Source organism: Narcine bancroftii, chromosome 1 (assembly GCF_036971445.1).
Source record: "Narcine bancroftii isolate sNarBan1 chromosome 1, sNarBan1.hap1, whole genome shotgun sequence".
Classification (NCBI taxonomy): Eukaryota; Metazoa; Chordata; class Chondrichthyes; order Torpediniformes; family Narcinidae; genus Narcine; species Narcine bancroftii.
In genome coordinates this window covers 416693841-416719987 of record NC_091469.1, presented here as the reverse complement: position 1 = coordinate 416719987, position 26147 = coordinate 416693841, and the positions used below count along the sequence as shown (strand labels likewise).

Here is a 26147-nt window from a genome sequence, read left to right as displayed (position 1 = left end):
TGCAAGTAGATTCTTCCCCCTGAGAGCAGGGGAGATTGAAACAAGAGGACACAAGTTGAGGGTAAGATGGCAAATTTTTAGGAGAAACATTAGAGGAGAGTGGTGGCTGAATGGAATAATCTTCCGGAGGAAATGGTTGAGGCGGAGTCAATTCTTTCATTTAAGAGGAGGCTGGATATATACATGGATAGGAGGGGATTGGAGGGTTATGGGCGGAGAATAGGTGGGGGGATCTAGTGGAGTTGTTTGAGAGAACCAGCATGGACTTGAAGGGCCGAGATGGCCTGTTTCCATGCCATAAACTGTTATATGTTATATCTTAAGGTGTGTCATTCCCCGATATGATGATTTTCCAGCAGCAACTGGTGTTTGCATCCGTGGGAACAGCCATAGATTGGACAATTCTCTGTTACACAATTGCTTGAGACATACCTTAGCAAGGATCCTTGCAACCTTTTTCAGCAAGCATGTGATTTGTAATCAAATTAGTTTCAAAGGTTAATAGAATGACGCAGCTCCTCATCTAAATACCTAACTAGTTGTCTTATTTGTGAGTATGAAAAAGGATGAAGAAAATGTCTCACACCTATACCATAAAAATCTTTGCTTGTCTCCTCCATAACTGACAGACATTAGCTAATTCATGCTTGTTGAGTTTACTACCAGGGACAATTATGCTGATAATCACAGTCTACATGGCAAAGAACACTAGAGTCACCAAGAACCAGATGATTACAAATACAGCACAGGACCAGTTGTTTTAGTTCACTCAACTGCATGACTGGAGAAAGAAGTTGAATTCTGACAGGCACAAAATTGAAGGCCATGAGTGAATTGTGTGGAGGCACTACAAAATGTTCCTAAAAAGCATTCCATCCTCTCTTCAGCTTGGAATGGAAAGTACCAACAGTTAATTAGAAGTGTGTTGGACATATTTGATAAATATTATGACCTATATCATTGCGTCTAATGATCCATTGCAATGCAAGAAAAGTTACACAATATCTGAAGGCTGTTGTGGAAACTCCGTTTAATTCATCATGACTGTGGATTAATATGTTCAAGGTCTTAAGATTACTGGGTGGTTGAAGTATCACCTTAAGGGAGTTGCAGCAACTGACCTGTTCTTACTTAGGAAGGATGCATTTATCCTTCTAACTGTGTTACCTGTCGCAGCTATTTCTGACTTTTGCAACTGAGAATGTGCAGTGTGAAGCGAGTTTTTGAGCTTAAAGTTACTTAAAAGTGCTCCTTCTAAGATATCTGGTTTCCCCCACTGAAAGTTAGCAGTCTTCTACTTGCTGTGCTGCAGCTATTGGGAAATCACTGTCAAGAAATCCTAGACAGACAAGAGAAAAATAAAATTCACAAGGTAATTTGCTGACATTTGTGTCATAATTGGTATCACATGAAGTTTGAGATTGGTTTATGAGGTCAGCTTTGGTAATGACCCTTGGAGGACAGCTGCTGAATGGGTATTTGGGAATATGGTTACGTTGCAGTCAAATAAGTGCTTCTTGGACAACAAAAGCAATAAGGTCGCCATTTATAAAGCATCTTTGGCAGAGTACAGCATTGAATAATGATTCACAGGAGCATTATCAATCAAAAAAAAATAATGATTTGGGATGATGCTTGAGCAAATTAATTTTAAAAAGGAAAGAGGTCAAGAAAATTATTAATGAAGGACTTACAAAGCTTAAAGTTTTGGCAGCTGAAGGCATGACTTCTAGAAATGGAACAAGATTTCTAAAGAGGCCAGTATTGGAGAGATATACTGCAGGACATAGATTCTCAAGGTGGGGCATATGAGTGGGGCGTAATTGTGGTAACTTCCAAGTAAAATCACTTTGTTCTTTTTATTTTCATAACATGTGTTTTTGCTCTTCCGATATTTTTCTGTTGTTTCTCCATTGTTTCTCTTAACTGTTATTATCCTTGGTTACATTGTAATTATTTTCTCTGACTGGTCTTATTATCATCCATTCCAAATTATCTCATTGGCGACGAGGATTCCAACTTATCTCTGTACATACCCCTTTACTTCTTTAGTTCAGTAGTGAGTGAGATCTGTATGTATCTTGTGCTCTAGCTTATTGATGGGGGCCGGGGGAGGGAGTCAGGATCTGCTCGAGGTGCGAGCCTGAGGGGGAACGCCAAAATCAGAAAAAAAGGGGCCCCAGAAAGTAAAGCATGAGGCTAGCACAGTTTTGATGCACTCTCTGTGAGGAAAAAATGTCAAAAACTGTGCTATTGGTTTTTTTTTAGGATCAGTATTCTTCCTTTATTTCGATCATTATTTTTGTTACCTTTTTAAATTCTAAGACAATAAAATATTAATTAATATGTTTCAGGGAACTCGCACTAGTGTATTAATCTGTCTCAGGGAGTTTGCACTGTTGAATATTCAAAATGAGCCAATCAAGCAAGCAAAGGGTTCATCAATTTTCAGTGGAGTTCTAGAAGTTTGGGTTTATTCCTACTGTACACAATGAATGTGCACCTTTTTGCCTATTATGCCAATAGACTTTGACCAATGAAACGATGAAAGTAGGCCATCTTGAAATTCATTTGAGGGTAAAACATCTTAACCATGTCAATTGGAAATTAGAATATTTTAAATCACTGCAAGAGAAGTTTGAAAATAGATCAAAAATCACTTCATTTTTTGCTGTGCAAACTTCAGCCTGAATCGTACCCTTGAAGCTAGCTATGAAATTTCTCTGCTGATAGCAAAACATGTGAAGAATCATACGATTGGGGAGGAATTGATTAAACTTGCAATATCATTGTTTCTCAAATCAGTTCTTCAAAAGGATGAGCAATGCCACTGATTAATAGTATTGTCTGCAACAGAATAGATGACATGGGTCAAGATGTTGAACAGCTTATTGAGAAGTTAAAATCGCACAAGTTCTTAATACAACTGGAGAAACTACCATATGGGACATTGAGGCTCTGTTATTGACATACGCAAGATATATTGATCAGAAAGCGTTTCAAGAAGAGATGTTGTTTTGTGAATCATTAGAAATATCCACGACTGCAGTTGAAATCTACAGCAAGGTCAAAAATTATTTGGATGAAAATAAAATACCAAATGGGAACATTGTATCTTGTGCTGCAGATAGTGCACCTGCAATGATGGGTAAAAAAACAGGATGTTTAAAATTAATGAAGGATAAAAATCCAAACATGTTGGTTGTCCATTTTGTTATCCACCGAGAAAACTTAGTTGCCAAGAAAGTTTCCCCTGTTCTACACGAGATGCTGCATTCTGTGATCAAGTGTATCAATGCCATCAAAGCTAATCCCAAATGTGAGCATCTGTTTAAACAGTTTTGTGTCGATAAAAATACAGAACATGTGAGATTATTGCTGCACACTGAAGTAAGGTGGTTGTCAAAGGGAAACTGCTTCAAAAGGTTTATAGAATTGTTTGATCTCCTCTGAGTTTTTGAAGGACAAACCTGAAATGAAGCACTTGCTAACAGCAGATGGCAAATCTTATGTGAGTTACTTTACAGACATATTTAAGAAACTAAGTACATTGAATAAGCAACTTCAAGTAGCAAATATGACACTCATTGATGCAAAAGCAAAGATATTTGGATTCATGACACTTCTAAAATTATGCCAAAGGAATATTTCTGCAAGAAATTTCAGTAAATTCTACTGAGTGAATAAGTGTGAGGTAACTAATGCTGCTACAAATGTCATTGTTGACCATTTGAAAATGTTGGTTACTGACTTCAATGATAGATTTTGTGATATAAAGGCAGTGGATTTTCCCTGTTGGTTAACTCAGCCGTTGCTGGTGGACTTATCTGAAGTTCCAGTGCAATACCAAGAGGAGTTATCAGAGTTGCAACATGATGAATCTGTGAAATCTCTGTTCAAAGTGAAAGGAACCATGATGTAGTTGTCTAACGAGATCGAAAAGAAATACCCAAATTCAACTACTTTCGCAAGGGAACTATTGATACATTTTCCATTGTCTTAGTAGAATGTGGCTTCAGTGCTGTTAGCGATTTCCTACAAGCTAAGAGAAACCAACTGGAAATTACAAAACGTAGAGATTTAAGGTTGAAACTAACAAAATGAGTCCCTAGAATCAAAAAAAAATCTACAGCCAGAGTCAGGGGCAAGGTTCCCACTGAAGTGATGACAATTTTTGAATGTGCGTTTGAGATGGTTGATATATTAAAGTAGTAGTTGAATATGAAATAGGTGTTCCAGTGTATCCCCGACCTTAATTGCATTGAAATACACTTGCAGTAAATTATTTGAATATATAATTTTTTTCTGCTAATTGTGAAGTGTTTCTTTTTAAATTAGAGTCAGGCCTCGGGCAAAAAAGATTGAGAATCCCTGTTGTAGGTGCTCAGGTGACCAAAGGGCAGGAGGAGGCTGCAAAGAAAGTGAATGGTCATTAAAAAAGAGCGGTCCTTCTGTTAGGTGACTATTTCCTCATATAGCTAGTCACAAAGGCTTTATATGCCTTCATGGCAACTAGTGCTATTAGTTATAGATTGCCATATGTCCTTTCGGAAACTTTAGTGGGTGCTGCAGGCTCCTCCAGATTGATCCAACTTCCCAATGGAATACTTAATTACACTTCATATGGTTGAATATCTTTCGTAAGAAGAATATTATCCACATATGTGCCTGACTCATATCAGTGAAATCAAAGTTCTGTGAACAATCACCCACTTTGAATAGACATTTTCTTTTTTAATGATTTAAAAATAATTATTTTTTTATTTTAATGTTGTTTTTATTTGTAATGTTAAATAAATAAATAAATATACCCTCAGCTCAATAAATAAATATCCAGATAAATAAATGAATAAATAAATAAATAGTCATAACTAAAATTATTTAAATTTAATGTAGACCACCCTGCACACAGCATCTTCCAACTACTCCCATCGGTAAAGAAATACAGAAGTATTAGAGCCCGTACCACTAGACTGAGGAACAGTTTCTTCCCACAGACAGTGAGCCGGCTAAATGACTTTTGAACTGCTAAAACAACTTCCCATGATTCTACTATTTATTAATAACATTTATCTTAATGTATGTATAAAGATTGTATATGTATCATTTCTCTGTATATGTGTGATGTCTGTATGTGTCTTTGCATTGTTTTATACCATGGACTGGAGAAAGCTGATTCGTTAGGTTATACTGGTACATTTGAACTTGAATTTAGTCAGTACAAATACAAAATCAATATTTGAGGGAATTTTGTCTTTTTTCTATGAAATAATTATATTTTGTTTTCAACTTTAATATTCATTGTTGTGTCCTTCTGCTCACTGCGTCTCTTTTGACTATTAGGTACAAATCCACACTAAACTCTTTTTGCAGTCTTTAGCTTTTGGGTTTCTCTGCCAGGATGTTTTATATGCTCATTCAGATTTAAAATATTGTGGGAATATCTGTCTCCACCACCCTTTCAGACAATGTGTTCCAGATTTCAACCATCCTCTGATTCCCCTTCAAAGCTCCTACTCTTTATCTTATGTCCTCTGGTTATAGACACCACTTACAAAAGGAAAAAGTTTCTCACCATCATGTGCCTCATAATTTTATATAGCTTTATCAGTCCCTCCCCTCCAACCTCCAGTCCAAGGGAAACAATCCTAGCCTGTCTAGTGTCTTCAATTACAGAAGCATTTCATATCAAGATTTTAAAAAAAAGATGATATTGTAAAATGCTTATTTATTTAATTTTCTGCTGATAATTTCTTTAATAATTTAACAAAAGTATCAGAGACTAATTGCTCCTCTCATTGAATCAGTGGATATGAGGTTAGCATGAGAAGTTGTCACTGAGGTTGAAAATCTTATTGAATAGTGAAGTAGGAACAAGAGGCTGAATGGCCTATAATCTGCTTCTCTTTTATATTTTATATGTTATTAAAGTAATCTCATTGTAGCTCAATTAGATTCATTGTCTCCAACAATAAGCCAAATGTGTTTTGTGTGTGTGTGTGTGTGTATGTGTGTGTGTGTGTGTGTGTGTGTGTGTGTGTGTGTGTGTACTGGAAGTTTCTTTGAAGTATGTAATTTTCAAGTGGTTTATTGATATTAAACCTTTTAATATCAACGAGCATTTTCATGCATAATATCACCATTTCACCTGAAACAGGGAGAACATCCCCCATTGAGAAGGAGGGGCATGGGAGACAACCCTACAGGGAAGGTGACCATGGCAGCAGACCAGCAAGGGGGTCAGCGGCTGAAGGACACCTTCAGTCTGCGGGCAGTGAACAACTTGCAGTTGAAAGATTCATACAGGCTGTGAACTGTTGGCAACTTGCAGTCACTCTAGGATTTGAGCTGCTGGCAACATGGCCAAATGCCCTTACAGGCTATGGGGCTGTTGGAGACTTGCTCATGGGAATCAGGTATTGTAACCTGGATTTGAGAGGGTGCTGAAGGCAAGAAGGGCTCCTGGAGACCCTTGGAAACTGAAGGTTTCCTGATCACATTGGAAGCTTGGACCTGGAACTCAGGCTGCCAAAATTTTGAACCAGAGTCTGTGCAGCTGCAAAATGCTGGGTGCGACACTCAGTGACTCTAAAGGACTCTCTTTTGCTTCTCTTTCTCTTATTCTTAGGGGTGCCAGGCAATGCTCATGGGGTCTCTTTGCTTTCCTTACTGCAGACAAAATTTGAATCCATAGATTCACTGTGCCCTGGGTGAAGACATTTTTTTTATCTCCTTCCTGAAGAGATATTTCATTGCTGAGATCCCAGCTTAGGATGTCCTGGTCAAGGAAAACATTATCTATCCTTTCTTTTGCACAATGCTTGATCAAAATAGCCTGTTTTCTCAATGGTTTCTGAACATATGGATACTGAAAACCATCTATTGTACACTCCATGAATTCATCCTCAACACTTATTTACTTTGTCCAATCTAAATGTACAGTAAAGCCCGCCATAATTATTGAATTTCTTGGTAACTGTAGCATGATCAATAACCACAAGCGAGTGACTTAAGGCCTTAATAACCAAAAAAATTGGTTATCTCCATCGGGCACACAAAACTCAAGACGGTCAACCATTTTACCTATCTCGGCTGCACCATTTCATCGGATGCAAGGATCGACAACGAGATAGACAACAGACTCGCCAAGGCAAATAGCGCCTTTGGAAGACTACACAAAAGAGTCTGGAAAAACAACCAACTGAAAAACCTCACAAAGATTAACGTATACAGAGCCATTGTCATATGCACACTCCTGTTCGGCTCCGAATCACGGATCCTTTACCGGCATCACCCACGGTTTGAGGTGATATCAGCCCACTGGCGATGGTCAATGTGGCAGGCACCAAGAGTTTTCTTTAGGCAGTCCTTGTACCTCTTCTTTGGTGCACCTCTGTCTCAGTGGCCAGTGGAGAGCTCGCCATGTAGCACGATCTTGGGAAGGTGATGGTCCTCCATTCTGGAGACGTGACCTACCAGCGCAGTTTGATCTTCAGCAGCGTGGATTCGATGCTGTCGGCCTCTGCCATCTCGAGTACTTCGATGTTAGAGATGAAGTCGCTCCAATGAATGTTGAGGATGGAGCGGAGACAACGCTGGTGGAAGCATTCTAGGAGCCGTGCATCTTGGCGCCTCACAGTTCGGCGGTCAGCAACCACCTTTGAAGAAGACTGCAGAGCCAACCTTACTGTCAAAAGGCAAAGGAGGAAAAACCCAACACCCAACCCCAACAAACCAATTTTCCCTTACAACCGTGTCTGCCTGTCCCGCATCGGACTTGTCAGCCACAAACGAGCCTGCAGCTGACGTGGACATTACCCCTCCATAAATCTTCGTCCGCGAAGCCAAGCCAAAGAAAGAACCAAAAAAAAGACAGGCACATCTTCACATGCTGCTGGCCCAGTTCCAAGGCTAGTATGAAGGGAGGAGACCAGGATGTCACAGCCTTTATTGGGGAATCTTATGGGGAGAAGATGCAGAGTTGGAGGCAGCCCAACCTGTACAGTATATATGCAATGTCATGTTCCACCACATTCACTCCTTCTTTTTAAAGTCCAGTGGGGTGAAGTGCAGCAGAGTCCATTGTTACCATTCATAAAGTATTTTACAGATTACGGATTCAGCCAATCTGGTGGCTTTATCAGCTGCTGTGATCACCGCGGCATCAGTTGCTTCATTATCTGCTCTTGCAGGGTGGTGACCTGTATAGGAGACTGAATGTCTGGGGGCTGAACTGTATTAGTCTGAACTGGTTCAGTTCATGGTTTCAGGGATAGTGGGGGTGGAGGCCTGAGGGGTAATGGTGGTGGATTCCAACACCTGTTTGTCGGCAAAGTACAATGGACCACCTGATCGAAAGTTTGGGCTGATGGAGCCCCTGCATGAGCCAGGTCCTGCATGGGCACCGTGTCTTCCTGCCCATCCTGGTACTTCACATAGGTGTATTGGGGGCTCGCATATAGGAGGTGTACCTCTTTGACCAGCGGGTTTGCCTTGTGTGGAGTAGCACCAGCCTGTGGTCATCAGCCAGACCAGCAGCATGGTTCCCAATGCTGACCACCTGGGGAAGGAGAAATTTTTCATGTGGGGTGGCGTTCGTAGTCGTACACATTAAGACCTGGTGGTATGTAACGCTTCCGGAAGGACCTCTTGCCACTGAGAGACAGGCATCCCATTCGCCATTTCCACCTGCCCATTCCTGCGGGAGTTGTAGCTGGTGGTCCTGCTTGTGGCTGTACCCTTGATCAAGAAATATTGGCACAACTCCTCACTCATGAATGAGGGCCCCCGATCACTATGAATGTAACTAGGGTATTCAAACAAGGTGAAGAGATTGCAGAGGGCTTTAATGTCCGTGGGCGTGGTCATAACCAGACCAGGAATAGCGAATGGGAAGCACAAGTACTCATCCAGAATATTGAGGAAGTACACGTTCCAATTCATGGAGGGAAGGGGGCCCTTGAAGTCCATACTGAGGGGCAGTTGATCCTTCGCTGGCTGGTAGAAGTGCAGCTTGCACTCCGCACAGAGCAAGCAGTTATGGGTCTGCTCCCTGATCTCCTTCTCTGAATAGGGGATGTTGCGGGCCCTCACAAAGTGGTAGAACCTGCTTACCCTGGGGTGGCAGAGGCTATCATGGAGGGCCTGGAGGAGGCCTGCTTGCATGTTGGGTCAGGTACCCCAGGACAGAGCATTGGGTGGCTCATTGAACTTCCCAGATATTCTAGGTGGACAGTTCAATTCTCCACCTCAAGATCTTGTCATTTTTGATCTTCCTCCTCTCTTTGTTATTAAACATGAATGCAATGGTGTTCTGGTCCATCAACAGGGTGAATGGTCTGCTGGCCAAATAGTGCCTCCAGTGGTGCACAGCTTCCACTATGGCCTGGGCCTGGGCCTCCTTTTTGATGGCCAAGTGCCTGAGTTTGGGGCCCTGGAGGGTCCAGGAAAAGAATGCCATGGGCCTGTCTGTTTGGTTCAGCGTGACAGCCAGGGGAAAGTTGAGGCAACACTCTCCACCTGGAAAGGGATGGATTCATCAATGGTATGCATCGCCACATTGGCAATCTCTTTTATGTCCTTGAAAGCCTCTGCCGACAGGGGAATCGTGGTGATCTTCATCAGGAGTTGAGCCTTGTCTGCATAATTGGGAACCCACTGGGTGTAGTACAAGAAGAATCCCAGGCACCTTTTCAAGACTTTAAGGTTTTGGGGCAGTGGGAGTTCCAGGAGGGGGCGCATATAGTCAGATTGGGGCCAATACTGCCATGCTCCACCACATACCCTAGTATCACCAGATGTGAAATGCACTTCTTCTGGTTATAGGTCAAATTCAGGTCTTTGGCCATGGCGAGGAACTTCTGCAGGATCACATCGTGTTCCTTCTGGTTATGGTCACAGATGTTGACATTGTCCAAATACAGAAATGTTGCTTTCAATTTATGGTCATCCACCATGCAGTCCATCTCCCTTTGGAACATAGACATTCCATTCGTGAGGCCGAATTGGACATGCAGTAAATGGTAGAGGTGGTCGTCAGCCTCAAACTTGTGTATAGGCAGACCTCAGAGTGGATTGGGATTTGGTGATAAGCCGACTTGAGATCAATGGTAGAGGAGACCCTGTACTGGGTGATCTCGTTCACCATGTCAGCTATGCTGGGAAGTGGGTAGGCATCCAATAAGGTGAACTGGTTGATGTCTGGCTGTACTCAATGACCATCTGGTGCTTTTCACCATCACCACTTGTGTCCTCCAGGGGCTGTTGCTGGGCTCTATAATGCCCTCTGCTAGCAGTCACCTACTGCTTTTATAAACTCTCTGTCCCCAGGGATGATCCACTTACTTTTCATGGCGACTGGTTTGCAGTCCAGGGTGAGATTCTGGAATGGGGGCGGAGGGACCCAGAGAGAGGTCAGGCTGCAGCCCAGGCAGCCTGGGTGGTGTTCCGGCATCTGATTGGTTATGTTTGGAGCGAGGGGTGGGCTATCCAGGAATTGGTTTTTTGGACCATGAGGGAAAGATGGGGCCCATCAAACAGCATGAGCACTCTCTTAGGCTGGCACTGGAAATCCAGTCCCAGTATGAGGACAGAGGAAGGGCATGATGAGCAGCTTGATGTTTTTATACTTGACGCCCCTCACACTTAGAGTCACTGTGCAGTATCCGCGGATTTCTGTGCATTGGGATTTTGACGCTAGCACTACACCTCGCAGGGAACACTGAGAGGGAATTGCGTTGTACAGTTCCCAGGTGTATGAAACTTTCAGTGCTCTCCATGTCGAAGAGCAGCCTGTGGAATGACCATTTACCTCTGTCCATCATGGATCATGCCAGTTGGTGCAGCCTGTTCTGGTCCAGAATGATTGAGACTAGAGTCTGTTCATTCTCAGAATCACTGCTGCTGTACTGTGGCAGCAGCTGATGCCAAGATGGCCACCCCCATGGATCACACGGTGGTGTCCAGAAGAGACCCCGGAAGTGACGTCAACCCATGTCGTCTTCCTCCTCCTATTGCCACCATTCGGTTCTCTGCGCCGGAAATGGCACTGGAAGTTGTTCGTTCTAAGATAGCAACGCTGGTCGCAGCCTGCACACGACACTATTGGAGGGAGGTTTGGACCAGCATATATTGGTGTAATGTCCCTTCCTCTGGCAATTCAAGAAAGTCATGTTACAGGCCAGGCAATACTTCCTGGGGTGCTTTGGCCGCAGTAGTTGCACCTTGTATGCTCAGTGGGGGCAGCAAGGGACCTCCCAAGATGGCGGTGCCCGTGCTCCCCACCTGGCGGCCACATTATCAGCAGAGTAAGCCTCAGTGTTTCTCTGGGCCATTTCAAGTGATCGCACCAGCTGGACGACTTCCTGTAGGGTCCTATTGCCTTTCTTCAAGAGTCGCTCTCGAATGTGATTCGAACAGAAGTCAGGCACTAACCCATTGCAGATGAGTTCCTCTTGGTAGACTGCCGCAGTTACATCTCCACACCCAAAAGCTCATCCCAGTTCCTGCATAGCCCTCACCAAGTCATCAACAGACTCACTGGGAGCCTGATACCAAGTGACCAGAAGGTACATTGAATTCATGGGGGCACTGTACTGCTGCAGTAGAGTCATCGCGTTGTCGTACTTGTCGCAGTCTAATTATTTGATAAGCTCAGTGGCTGACAGATGAGAAGAGTATATCATATTTATCTACGTCGCTTTGCGCTTCATGTAGGCCTTTATGCAGTGCAGCCACATGTTGAACTTGATAAAGGCCTCTGGATCCCTGAGATCAGTCTCCAGCTTCTCCACATGAATCACCTTGTCCATGGCAGTTTTTTAGGTTATTAAATTGTAGCATTATCAATAACCACAAACAGACTTGAAAGCAAGTGATTAAAGGCCTTCATAATCTAAAACACAGGCACATCTTCACATGCTACTGGCCTGGTTCCAAGGTTGGTATGAAGGGACGAAACTAAGGCGTCTCAGCCTTTATTGGGGAACCTTACAGGGAGGAATTACAGAGTCAGAGGCAGGCTAGCCTATACAATATACATGCAATGCCCTGTTCCACCACTAATTTTCTGATTTATATGACTATTTGCTTTCTGTATGATAACAAATCCTCGATCTTGTGCACTTAAATTTTGTCTTATCTTTTGTGTTCACCTTATAGTGCGGACTAGAAGGGCCTAATGGCCTGTTTCCGTGCTGTAATTGTTATGTTATTGAAGGTCCTCCAAAACTTTGAAATGTGCAACATCAAGCATTTCTTACTCATCTGTTCTGCTGGTTACAATGTCTAAACCTTTCACCAGATTTGTTTTCCCTTTTATATTGACCCTGTCCAATCCTATTATAATTTTTTGAGTATCCATTGCAACTTTCTCAATGATAGATTTCAGTGTTATTTCTTGTAATGATGTCAGGATAATTGGACTATAGCTCCCAGTTTTCTCTCTTTCCTTCCTAAAATTGTGCATGCTACCAACCAGTGTATGTGTATCATTCTAGAACAAATGGAATTTTGCAAGATGACTATCAGTTCAGCCACTAATGCCACAGCTGTCTTTCTTTAAAATCCCATGACTCGCACATGGCATTGCTGCTATGCAAAGGGGATGGTGCTGTCTGGGATGGCATCTGTCTGCATGCTGCGCTGCTAGGTTTCGCAGGTGGATTAGACTGGCAGACTTTAGTATAATGTCCCCTATTCTCGCATCTAGCGCATAACGCCTTCTTGGGAGGGCAGTGTTTCCTCGGGTGCTTGCCCTGCCCGCAGAAGTTACATTTGGGGCAATCATCCACCACTGCTGAGATCTAGTTGTTAGAGGAGTGCAATGATGCCTCACGGTGCAAGACGGTCCCCCATCCCAAGATCACATCTCCTGCAGCGGCCAAATAGTCCTCCAGTGTCAATGTCAATTCAACCACCCTCTGCAGGTCACGTGCCTTCTGCTCCAAGAGTCACTGTCTCATAGGCATCCTGGATGAGGTCCTCTGCATTCTGGTGGCCATCACAGCTTTATAGTTGCACACTCTGCAGAGGGCCTGGTGTTGCTGCTCTTGATGGTGTGGAGATGTCGTGCATAGACCTCATTCACCCTTCTACAATACTGGACCTTCAGTGTACCCATGACCTCCACATATGATTTGGCATCACTGGGAAGACTGGGGTCTGACTCGTGAGAAGAGGAAGTTCAGTTTGTCCTTGTCCGTGTTAACAACATTTGTGATCACCATCAGGAAGTCCTCAAGCAATGTAACCAGAGTTTGAATATGGTCGGGGTGTCTGAGGATCAAGGGTCTATATTGAGTCTCTCTGTTTTCAGGTCTGTCACATTTGTGGCCCGAAATGTGAAGTTAATAAAACATTAAACACAAGTTTTATCAGGTAAACTTCTCAGTGGCTTTTATTCTCCGGTTTCCTTTGTTCTCTTGCTTGTGCTCTTATCTCTCTCTCATACCACGTGACTTCCGGTACATCTCATACATATTCATTATCATGACAAGGTCTTGCTCCATTTCTTTGAAAAAAATGTTGTCAATAAAATTGATTCACCATCAATTACAACAAAAAACTGAGGTTTTGAAACTGATAGGCTATATTGACTATAGACTGGAGCAACCAACCTCATTGACTGATCATGACAGGAAAAGTGGGAAGCATGCAAAGGGGGAAAATGGGTACGATTGTTTTCAGGAGGTGTCTCCAGCTGGCAGTAGCCAATCAGTATAACAATGGTTTACCACACCTTGCAACTTATTTTCTCGTATCTGCCAATCAACTCACCTTTTGATTGCTTTTTCTTTGCCATTTACCTACAGTAAGTTTTAGCTTACAGTAGCTAATTATTATACTTGTATATCTTTGAGGTGTGGGAGGAAATCAGAGTATCGAACTGAATCACAGTCTCAGGAAATACATGCATATTTAAAACAGGCATCACCCCATATCAAATTCAGGCCCCTGAGGCTGTGAGATAGCGACATAACTGCTGCATCACCACGCCACCTCACAAAGCCAACTGTACCATCTCTATTCATTCACACGGAGGAGCAAATTAAAGTAATATTATGGGCAAGGGTGAATAGTGGTCAGTAACTGTGAAGGCACGGACCTTGAATTTTTCCTGCTTGCAATAAAATGAATATTAATGATTGAAAATATGAGAGTGGCAGTGGGACAGGGGCAGAGGGAGAAGAAGATGCTTTGAAATAAAATGAAATGAAATGGGGAAGATTCAAACAAGACATGGATTGAGATTGAAGGTGAAAAGTTCAGGGGAAACATGAGGGGGGATTCCTTCACTCAGAGAGTGGTGGGAGTGTGGAATGAGCTTCTGGCTGAATTGGTAGATGCAGATTCGATTTTAATATTTCAGGAAAAGTTGAATAGGTTGATGGATGAGAGAGGTGTGGATGGTTATTGGCCAGGTGTGGGTCAATGGGACTAGGTGGGAGAAGGTGTTCAGCATGGACTAGAAGAGCTGAACTGGCCTGTTTCTGTGCTGTAATTGTTATATGGTTATATGGTCATCCCTATATACTGAGTGGTTTCAAGCTGTTGGTGTTCTCTCAGACAGTCATGTCTGAAAGTAAAATATGTGAACTATTCAAGAGTGATACGAGTAAGAAGAAATTATTATTTAGAACAAGGCAACATGCATTGTCAATTGAACCAGGAACATAGTATTGGCTGGAGCTTTCTTGGTCTGGTCAAAAGTTGCTGTCGCCTCCTCCATCCCGGCAACTTCTTTGGCTTTGCCAGACATCAATCTGAAAAGGAGGTGCATGATCCGGGCCACTGAGGGAATAAACCGATGGTAACAGTTAACCATCCTGACAAATTCTTGCAGGCCTTTGTCTGTGTTGGACCTGGAGAACTGACAAATGGCTTCCACTTTCACTGGCAGAGGAACAGCTCCGTGATGGTTAATCCGGTGTCCCAGGAAGTCGGTGGTGGGTAGGCCGAACTGGCACTTGACGAGATTGATTATCAGGCCATATTCACTGAGGCAGTGGTAGAGCCGGCACAGATGTGCCAAATGCTCCTGGCAGGAGTGGCTGGCTACCAGGATGTCATCTAGGTAGATTAACAGAAAGTCTAGGTCCTACCCTACTGCATCCATAAGGCATTAGAAGGTCTGCGCTGTGTTTTTAAGGTCAAATTAAATCCTAAGGAATTTAAACAGGCCATATGGCATAATGATGGCTGCCTTTGGAATATCATTCGGGTGGACAGGGACTTGATGATACCCTAGAACTAGGTCAATCTTTGAAAAGGTGCATGCCCCGTGAAGTCATGAATGTGTGGGACTGGATATCTATCAAAGATGTTTGCTTCATTCAGCCTCTTGTAGACACCACACAGCCTCCATCCTCCTGCAGACTTGGGCACCATATGGACCAGGGAGGCCCATGGGCTATTCGATTGCTGCATGATCTCCATCTCCTCCATTTTTTAAAAACTCCTCTCTTGCAAGTCGGAGCTTGACTGATGGTAGTCTGCAGGCCCGAGCGTACAGGGGGTGGCCCTGTGTGGGAAGGTCGTGTATCACGCCATGTTTGGGGGCTTGTTGTGGAAAACTGAAGCGTGATGATGGATGGAAACTCTGACAACACTCTGGTGAACACGTTGTCCAAATATGTGACAGAGTCCAGGTGCAGAGCTAGCAATTTGGCCTCACCAAGGGAGAAGGTCTGGAATGTCTTTGTGTTGACCAATTGTTGTCCCTTTAGATCCATGAGCAAAGAGTGCATGCGGAGGAAGTTTGCACCCAGCAATGGTTGTGATACCACGGACATTATAAAAGTCCTTGTGAAGCGGCTAGAATTGAGTTGCAAGGGTATAATCTGGGTGATGTAGGTGTGGATGGTGCTGCTGTTGGCTGCCGTGAGGTCTGGTCTGGCCCTTCTGGTTCAGATATCGTGGATGGAGGGGTGGGGGGGGGGGGTGGGAACGGATGCTGATTTCCACTCCTGTATCTACCTGGAGTCTGTGCCTGGAGTATCTGTCCCTGATGTATAGAAGGCTATCACAGTGGCAAGCCATCAGTGACAGCTGGCTCTTTCGTTTCCCTGGAATGAGTATGATGGTCAGCATCAGCAGGCCCTGGATCCCCACTTTTGATGGTTAAAACACCAGGACTCAGAAATTGTGTCATCTCTTGGTGTAGGTGTTGCAGGTTTTGCTGCTGGGATATGGTATGGCTGGGCTTTCGGCATTGTCAAAGCATTGAACCTGATGCTGGCTTGGCCATTTGATTTGGGGCTCCACAGAATGTTCACATGAGTGGCTACCTTTTGCAGGTCAGAGAAGTCCTTTTTTGCTAGTAGGAGGCGGATGTCCTCTAGCATCTGCTCCAAAGAGATCTGAAGAGTATACACAGCTTATGGTCGTCTGCTAGGGCCAGCATATCACTCATCAGGGCTGACAGCAAGCAGTCAGCCAGGCTGTCCATATGTAGCATCTGCACAGCCTATTCGCGGTCTAAGATGCTGAATGTGCCGACCAACAGGGCCTTCTGTGCTTCATACCTGCCAGCCTCTGGGGGCTGTTGCTGAAAGTCGATTACTTGGCCTGCCATTTTCTGGTCAAGAGCAACCACCATGTAGTAGTAGCTGGTCTCATTGGAGACCATGCTCCTGACCTGGAACTGGGCCTCTGCTTGTTGAAACCAGGCGAGGGGCTTAGTGGTCCAGAAAAGTGGCAACTTGAGCGAAACTGCGTTCTGAAGAGCTGATGCATTCATGTTGTCCATGTTGATTGTGTCATTCGTGTTGGGTTCAAGTACTGTTGGACCTTCGGGGTCACCAATGTGGCTGGTATGCTACTGCAAGCAAAAGAAACACGCTGAGTCAATCAGAGTTTTGGTTCAACTGATTTCCCAGCTACCCTTGCACCCTGCAAGATGGAAGTGATGTCAACTTCCAGGAAGAGGCTTCACCCTGCATAGAGTCCCTCTGGATGCCGCTGGCTGTGACCCACCCATAACTTCAGGAGTCAGTTCACTTGCCACGTGGTTGAGCCACCACAGGATAATCAATTTTTTATTTTTAGATATTTAGAAGATTGTTATGTTAGGAAAATGTTTAATGGCATTTGATCAATTAAATAATAAATATGGGATACTAAATAATACCCTTTTTTGTTACTATCAATTATGGGCTTGTTTCGGGGGATATTAGAATGGTTATGGATAACTATGACTTTAAAAGAGATAGATTGTGGGGGTTTAGTGTAGGTCACTTCACAAACAGAGTAACACTTCACAAAAGACATCTTATTTTAAATGCAAGAGCTTTGCTGAAACTAGACATTGAGGCTCTGGTTGGCTTTGCAGAAGCAATGAAGAATGCTGATCTATTGTGTATGGGCAATAAAGTCCAAGCTCAGAAGTAATGATAAGATCTTTCAAAGATTAGGTTTCAAGCCTTGGGAGAGGTTTTTTGTTTTGACAAGCAGAGAGAGGGGGAAAAAAAACAGGATTCTTCTCTCAGAGAGAGAGAGAAGTCAGTAACAGTTGAGGCTGCAAAATGGCAAGCTGGCAGACTTATTAAAAGACCACATTTTGAAGACAGGTTGTGAGTTCTGAGTTCAGCATATTCAAAACCCTTGTAATCCTTACAAGAGGAAATGGCTGGCTTGAGTGTTTCTCCTGAAATAAGGGAAACAAGAGGAACTCTGTGGTAACTTGGAAGAAGTTATAATTTGGAAAACCCATGATGGGGCAAGTTTCTTCAGCAAGACACTGAAGTGACTGATTGGAGGAAATCAGTTTTTGTGTGTCCAACGAACAACAAATCTCTCTGAAACCATCAAGAACCTTTGTGAGCAGTAACCATTTAACTTTAAGCACCATAAGCTAGTGAAGATTCATAAATATTAAATTTTGTGCACAGTATAAGAATTGCCTGATGCTGGTGTACTTGGAGAAGTGAATGATTAGACTATTAAAGCAAAGAACTTTCCTGAACATATACAGAATTTGAATTAGAAGGGGGTTAAGTTAATAGTAAAAAATAAGTTAAAAGTTTAATCTTGTTATTAAGTTTAAAGAAAATTAAAAGCTACTTTTCAAGTAACCATTTGTCTTGGTGAGTTTTTATTGCTGCTGGGTTTTGGAGTCCTCTGGGCTCTCAAGCTTGTTGAGAGATAAACTGGGTCCAACAATGTCATTACTGAAATATGGTGATGTAGAAATATTGATACTTAATAGATATATTAAGAAATTTATTTTGGCTATGTATACTTTATTACAGAAGGGAAGTATTAAACAGGGAAGACATAAGTTCAGACAATGTTGGGAGACAGATTTAAATTATAATATTGATGAAGTAGATTGGTCAGAATTGTGTCGGGACAGTATGACAAATGCTATAAATACTATAATTTATCTGATTAATGTTTTAGACGTGGTCAGGGGGTAGCGCCACATGACTGATTGCACTTAGAGACAAGTGAGGAGTACAAACATGCTTTTAATAGCTCACAATCAATGGTTGGTAGACACAATAGTCCTCAGGAGAATCTGAGGTAAGGTGTGAAAACTTGGGTTTTTATTGGTGTAGGTGAGAGTGGAGCCAGCCATCATATGAGGCTACTTAACAAGATGAGAGCTCATGGAATTACAGGAAGGATACTAACATTGCATTGGTTAATAGGTAGGAAACCGAGAGTGAGAATAAGGGGGATCCTCTTCGGGTTGGTTGCCTGTTACTAATTATGTTCTGCAGGGGTCAGTGTTGGGTATGCTTTTTTTTATGTTGTATATAAATGATTTTGATAATCGAATAGACAACTTTGTGGCTAAATTTACAGATGACCCCAAAATAGGTGAAAAAGCTGGTGGTGCTGAGGACATGGAAAGGCTGAAGAGAGACTTGGATAGATTAGGAGAATGGACAAAGAGATGGCAGATGAAATACAATGTTGGGAAGTGTATGGTCATACACTTTGGTAAAAGAAATAGATGGGCAGCCTATTATTTAGATGGGAAAATCATTTAAAATTTGGAGGTGAAAAGGAACTTGGGAGTCCTCCATCAGGATACCCTAAAAGTTAACCTCCAGGTTGAGTTGGCTGTGAAGAAAGTGAATGCAATGTTGGCATTTGTTTCTAGAGGAATAGCATAGAACGGATGTAATGAAGAGACTCTATAAAGCGCTGATGAGACCTCACTTGGAGTTCCGTGTATAGTTTTGGGTGCAATATTTGAGAAAGGATGTGGAGAGGGTTCAGAGAAGATTTATTAGAATGATGCCAGGAATTAAAGGATTAGCTTATGAAGAACATTTGTCGACTCTTGGACTGTACCTATTGATGTACAGAAGGATGAGAGGGGCTTCATAGAGACATTTCTAATGCTGAAAGGCCTGGACAAAGTCGATATTACAAAGTTGATTCCCCTGGTAGGGGTGACTAGGACAAGATGCCGCAATTTCAAATAAAAGGGTGTCAATTTAAAACAGAAATATGGAGAAATTTCTTTAGCCAGAGGGTCTTGAGTCGGCAGCAGCGTAAGCGAGGTCTAAGACAGAAATTGACAGGTTATTTGATTAGTCAGGGCATAAAGGGTAGAAAGCCGGGGAGTGGTGCTGAGTGATAAGGATCAACTCATGCTTAAATGGTAGAGCAGACTTGACGGACCGATTGGCCTACTTCTGTTCTTGTATCTTGTGAAGTTGCAGGGCACAGTGTACAAAAGGAAGATTCAATAGTCAGGGGAAGAGAGACAGGCCAGTTGCTGATAGGTCCTGCTTGTAATGTTGCTTTCTTTGTGACAAGGTGAAGGACATTGATTAGAGAGAATTGTGACATTGCAGGAAAAGGTGGAGGAAATCGAAGAACAGAATTCAAGGGAGCAATCTCTAAATTACTCAGTCAAGTGTCAGAGACAAATTAGTTTCAGCATAATCAGGTAAGCAAGGCTAATATTTGGCTTAAGAGTACAGGTCTGAGGGCTTTGTTTCCTGAACATTGGAATTAGATCTTGATCAGAAGGAAGATTTTTAAAGTTGATGGGCTGACAATAAAAGCTAGGATCAATGTTCTCCAAGGCGATTAACTGATATAGTGGAGGCTGCCTTAAATTAATTTTGCAGAGTGTAAATCTTCAAGGTGGAATATTAAAGATGAGTAACAGCTTATACAGAGGGCTAGAAAAGAAAAATTGAACTGAAGTGATAAATAGAAGGGATAAACAGATGGAAGCAATCTGAGATTGCCAAGGAAGTATTTTGAGAGGGAAAAGAATAGCATCCCATTATTATGAAAGGTTGTTTTTATTTTTACACTACCTGCTGCTGCCCTATGGAGAGGTGGACTTGCCTGGCTGGAAGTGCAAAACAACATTTTTCAATATATCTTGGTACATGTGACAATAAATGTTCAATTTAAAGCAATTCACTCTAATTCAAAGTTGGAGCCAGCAATTTGACTTAAGGTTGAAATATTCAGTAGGAGGAACATGGCAAATCTAAGGCTTGTCAGACAGTGGAAAACCATGACGATAAAAGAAAGCAACCAAGAGGACCAGGGAGAAAGAGGGATTATGAAAATGGCTTTATATTTCATTTTCCTAACTCTCCCTTGGATATGGGCTGACAACAGGAGCAGGTCAATCCTTGAGTATTTTTATGTCTACTCGAATAATATGAGTATTCCTTCTCCTTTGGGTGTTGTCTCCTCCATATATCCAGAAGTTGCATTGATTTAACCATAAATTTGGCTACTTTGTTCTTTCTGCTAGTCTTTTGTCCAGTTTTATCCATCTTTGAATCCAAATTAAGGTTAAAGTCCCCTCCTATCAATATATTCCCCTGCGTATCTACAATCTTCAAAAAAATATCTTGCATAAATTTTTGATCCTCTTCATTAGGTGCATATATATTGACCAAATTCCAGAGTTCTGAATATATCTAACACTTTATCATTACATACCTCCCTGCTGGATCTATTATTTCCTCCTCTATTTTGATTGGTACATTTTTATTGATTAATATAGCTTCACCTCTGGCTTTTGAGTTATATGATGCTGCTGTTACATGCCCTACCCAGTCTCTCCTTAATTTCTTGTGTTCCACTTCAGTTAGATGCCTTTCCTGCACGAATGCTATATCTATTTTTTTTCTTTTTTCAGTAAATTTAATAGCCTCTTCCTTTTGATTTGTTTATGTATTCTGTTAATATTTATAGTCATATAGTTCAGCATGGCCATCTCACTCTGTTTACATCTCATTTCCGTTTCCTCACCATCACCTTTCCCCTTTTCCCCATTTTCATTTCTCAGTTTCCTTTTTTTGAACGCACTGTATGACAACACTTCTAAAACATAAAATACTTCAACCACTCCCTCATCTAAAATTCCTTTAACCCCAAGTATTCCCCCCCCCCCCTCTGAGTCACCCCTCGTCCCTTGCCGGGCAACCACAACTCCCCTCTCCATTTGGACTGCGAACTTGTTTGCAAGTGTCAACTGATTTCGCAGTGACTGTTATTCTCTCCCACCCAACCCCCTCCAGAAAATACTTTTATCTTCACATTACACCAAAGCTCCCCCTCTTTTCTTCTCTTTGTCTTTTTATTTATTTATTTTTAACCCACTCCTCTTTCTTTTTTTCCCCCTTCTCCCTTATTTCCCTTTTCTTCTCTCCTTTGGTTCTTACTTATACATTATTTTTACATCTTTATATGTAGTTTGTCGTAGTTCTTTGTTCTTGTTACATCTCTTCATCTCTCTTTCTGTCTTGCAGGTGTTCTGCAAATTCTCGTGCTTTCTCAGGATCTGAGAACAGTCTGTTTTGCTGCCCTGGGATAACTATTTTAAGCACCGCTGGATATCTTAACATAAATTTATAGCCTTTTTTCCATAGGATCGATTTTGCTGCATTAAACTCCTTCCTCCTCTTTAGGAGCTCAAAACTTATATCTGGGTAGAAATTTTTTTTGACCTTTTTATTCCAGTGGTTTCTTGTCTTCTCTAATTTTATTCATTGCCTTCTCCAATATATTTTCTCTTGTCATGTATCTCAGAAATTTTACTAAAACGGATCTTGGTTTTTGTTGTGACTGTGGTTTCGGGGCTAATGTTCTGTGTGCCCTTTCTATTTCCATTCCTTCCTGCATTTCTGGCATTCCCAGGACTTTTGGGATCCATTCTTTTATAAATTCTTTCATATCTTTGCCTTCTTCATCTTCCTTAAGGCCCACTATCTTTATATTGTTTCGCCAACTATAATTTTCCATTATATCCATCTTCTGAACTAACAACTCCTGTGTTTCTTTAACTTTTTTGTCACTTTCTTCCAATTTTCTTTTTAAGTCGTTCACTTCCATTTCTACCACCATTACACATTCTTCCACATTTTCTAATCCTTTCCCTACATCTGTTGTGACCAGGTCTATTCTACTCACTTTTTCTTCTGTACTTTTCATTTTTCTTTTCATTTCACTAAATTCTAGTGTCAACCATTCTTTTAATGCTCTCATTTGTTTTTGAATTTTTTTTTTATCTATGTACTGTCCATTCATTTTACCTCCTATTCCTCTGTGGGATTATGAAAATGGTTAATGCAAAAGGGGATCCAAGAGTGTTTTAGAAATATATCTTTAGCAAAAGAGCAGTAAAAATAAACTATGGGCCCAACTTGTAGAAGGTAAGTATATGATTGAAGCACAAAGTGAATATATTGCATTTATCCTTTTCCAAAAAGAGGATGTAACCAATGTAGTCATGAAGGAGAATTTGAGTTGGATTGAATGCATCCACAGAGAAGCAAGAGTGGAAATTGTAATTGTTCTGGTTGATGAAAGTAGTGGGATTGGCATTGTGTAAATGGGCTGACAAAGGCATTTAGAACAGAATCATAAAAATGTACAGCCTGGAAATGTGCTCTTTTTGTACAAGCAGTGAGGATTGATGACAATACCTACTCCACAATAGTCCTTTACACCAGTGATCCACAAGAATGCCTTCTCATCTCCTTACTATTCTTCCTATACATTTATGATTGTATAGCTATACTCTGCTCTAACTCCATTTACAAGCCTGCACATGACATCTCTGTTATAGGCCAGGCAAGACAAAGTACAGGAAGGAGACAGAGAATTTAGTGGCATGGTGCCAGGATAGCAGCCTCTCTCTCAATGTCAGCAAAATGAAGGAGCTGGACAGTGACTTCAGGAAATTGAGGTGGGGGGGGGGGGAGGGTGCGTGAGGATCACGTGTCTCGGTAATTATCAACAATGCTGAGATGAAGATGGGGAGATGAATGCTTCAAGTTCTTTGAATAAATATCACCAACAACCTGTCTTGATTCAATGATGTCAATGCAACCTATGGAAATTCAGCATCCCTGAGGTCTCTTATGAATTTTTACATATGAACGGTTGAAAGTATATTATCAGATGCATCATACTTGGTACAGGAACTATTCTGCCAAAGGCTACAAAAAATTGCAGAGTTGTAAATGCAGTTCAAACCATGATGTAAATGAATCTCTCCTCCATCAACTCTATCCATACCTCCTACTCTCCTTGGAAAGTTGCCAACATATTAAATGACCCATCCCACTCCTATTACGCTATCTTCTCTCACTTCCATTGAGCAGGTGAAACAAGCTTGAAAATATGTCTGCAGATTCAAGGTCAGTGTCTTTACTGCTGTTATAAAACTCTTAAATGCACCATACATTGTTAAAAAAAATGATGCCTTTACACTATTTTGTAACTACTTTTCTCCATACCCTGCAATGTCTTTGTCACACTATGCACTCTTACTTACTGTAGCGTTGCACCCTGCACTTTTATTCTTGCTCTACTTTACTATGGATTGACTTTCCTGGATAGCACACAAAATAAAATTTTTCATTGGAAGCAAAACAATTTGCTGGAGGAACTCAGCAGGTTGAGCAGTATTAGTGGGAGAAAAGGAATGGTCAACTTTTCAGATTGGAACTGTTTATCAAGTCTGAATGTTTTTTTTGTTGGGAACTGCAAGAGCAGGACTTGGACTGTGAAGAGGAATGATTAAAAAGCACCAGGAAAAGTAGGTGCTTCTTTAAATGTCTTCATTAGTTAATTAACAGTAGCACTTAAAGGAATGGGGAGCTTATGTGGAGCAACCATTGTGGGAGTGGCCAGTGTAAGAATTTGATATTTGTGGGAGGCTTTGGTGTGCAGAGACTTTGGTGAACAGAGGCGAGTGCTGCAGGAGTTGAGGTAAGGTAAAGCAACCCTGTTAAGGAACAACAGAATTCAGCAAGGAGGCACAGGAAAGGACAGGTTTTTCTAACGTTTTTTATTTCATAGATGTTCAGGGCAGAAATCAACGTATCCCTGATGGCTTCATCTTTGAGAAGTGCACCCAACTGCAACTCCTTACAAACTGTGTTAGGGAATTTGAGCTGGATTGGATAAACTCTGGATCATTCAAGAGGCTGAGGATGTGATAGGTGGGAGGTGCAGGGACAGAATCGTGCTAAGGAGGAAGGTAGCTGGATGACACTTGAGGGAAAGAGAACAGGCAGGGAGTGAAGGTATTCCTGTGGATGTTACCTTTAATAAACGTTTATTGATTTGGATACTAATGAGGGGTGACCTACCAGGATTAAGCCAAGGTGGTCAGGTCTCTGGCACAGAGCCTGGCCCTGTGGCTATGAAAGAAAGGGAGGGAGGAGAAGAGGCAAGCGGTAGTGATAGGAGATTCAATAGTGAGGAGTTCAGATAAGAGATTCTGTGGAAGAGATTGAGAATCCAGGATGGTATGTTGTCTCCCAGGTGCGAGGGTCTGGGATTTCTCAGATCGAATTCACAGCATATTCAAGCAGGAGGTTGGGCTGCCAGATGTCATAGTCCATGTAGGGACAAAAAAGTGGTTAGCAAGAGTTATAAGGTCCTGCAAAGAGATTTCTGGGAGTTAAGTTTGAAGGGTAGGACCTCCAGGGTTGTGATCTCAGGATTGCTGCCCATATGTCAGTGAGAAATGCAAAGATAATGCAGTTTAACATGTAGCTAATGAGCTGGTGCAGGAGGAAAGGATTCAGATTTCTGGATCATTGGGGCTCTCTTCCAGGGAAGGTGGGACTTGCACCATGGGATGCAGGGGGATTAACACCTTTGCTGGAAGGTTTGCTAGTGCTGCTCTGAGTTGTTTAAACTAATTTTGCAGGGGGTTGGGAGTCAGAGTGCCAGACCAGAGAATGCAGTGGAGTGGGAAAAGATTTTTATATGAAGGCTGCATAGCGAGATTAAATCAAAGGGTTATGGATGGTGAAAATAATTTCTTGTGTGCATCAATTTCAATGCAAGGAGTATTGTAGGAAAGGCAGATGAGATTAGAGTGTGGATTTGTACATGAAATGATGACAATGTGACCATTAATGAAATGGTTACAGGAGTGACAGGACTGGCAGCTCAATGTTCCAGGGTTTCATTGTTTCAGACATGATAGAGTGGGAGGGATGAAAGGGAAAGAAGTGGCATAGCTCATCAGGGAAAACATCACAACTGTGTTTAGACAGGACTAATGAGAAGTTTTGTCTATTGAGACTTTATGGGTGGAGCTGAGGAACAGAAAAGGTATGACCACATTAATGCAATTATGTTATAGATCATGAGAATTAGAGGAGCAAATCTGCAAGTTAATAGGTGACAGCTGCAGGAAACACAAGTTGTGATAATAGGTGTTCAGGAAAGTTTTATAAATCAAGACATCAAGGCACCAACTAGGAAGAGTGCAATACTGGATCTCCTATAGTGAATGAGACAGGACAGGTGACAGAAGTATATTTAGACGAACATTTTGGGTCGAATGATCATAATGCCATTAGTTTCCAGTTAATTATGGAGAAGGATAGGTCTGGTCCTCAGGTTGAGATTCTTAATTTGAGAAATTGAATTTTAAAGAAATTAGAAAGGATTGGTCCAAGTTGTTTTCTGGCAGTAAGTGGAAGGACTTCAAATATGAAATTTTGAGAGAACAGAGTTTGTATATTGCTGTAAGGAGAATCTTGGTTTTCGAGGGATATTGGGGATCTGGTTAAGAGAGGTGTAATGCAGATATGGCGAGAAGGAACAAATGAGATATTTGAATATAAAAATGCAGGGAAATCAGGAGATCACAAACCAGCCCTCATTGAGTAGACAGCAGTGAAAAGGTT

The 26147-nt window shown here is 41.9% G+C and overlaps 1 protein-coding gene across 8 annotated transcripts in view; it reads right to left on the bottom strand.

The window, feature by feature from the left end:
* cmc1 (C-x(9)-C motif containing 1) overlaps positions 1–26147 on the bottom strand; it is a 218063-nt gene that overhangs the window by 152869 nt on the left and 39047 nt on the right. For 5 of the 8 annotated variants that reach the window (XR_011350065.1, XR_011350064.1, XR_011350067.1 and 2 more), the window contains exon 1: positions 13777–14890. Coding sequence is in view for 2 of the 8 variants with exons in the window: in XM_069914035.1 (XP_069770136.1) it covers positions 13777–13801 (25 nt within the window). In the remaining 6 variants the exon portion in view is untranslated. Of the gene's footprint in view, positions 1–13776; positions 16820–26147 lie in introns of those variants that run through there. The other 3 variants (XR_011350068.1, XM_069914035.1, XM_069914037.1) reach the window with 3 other exon arrangements.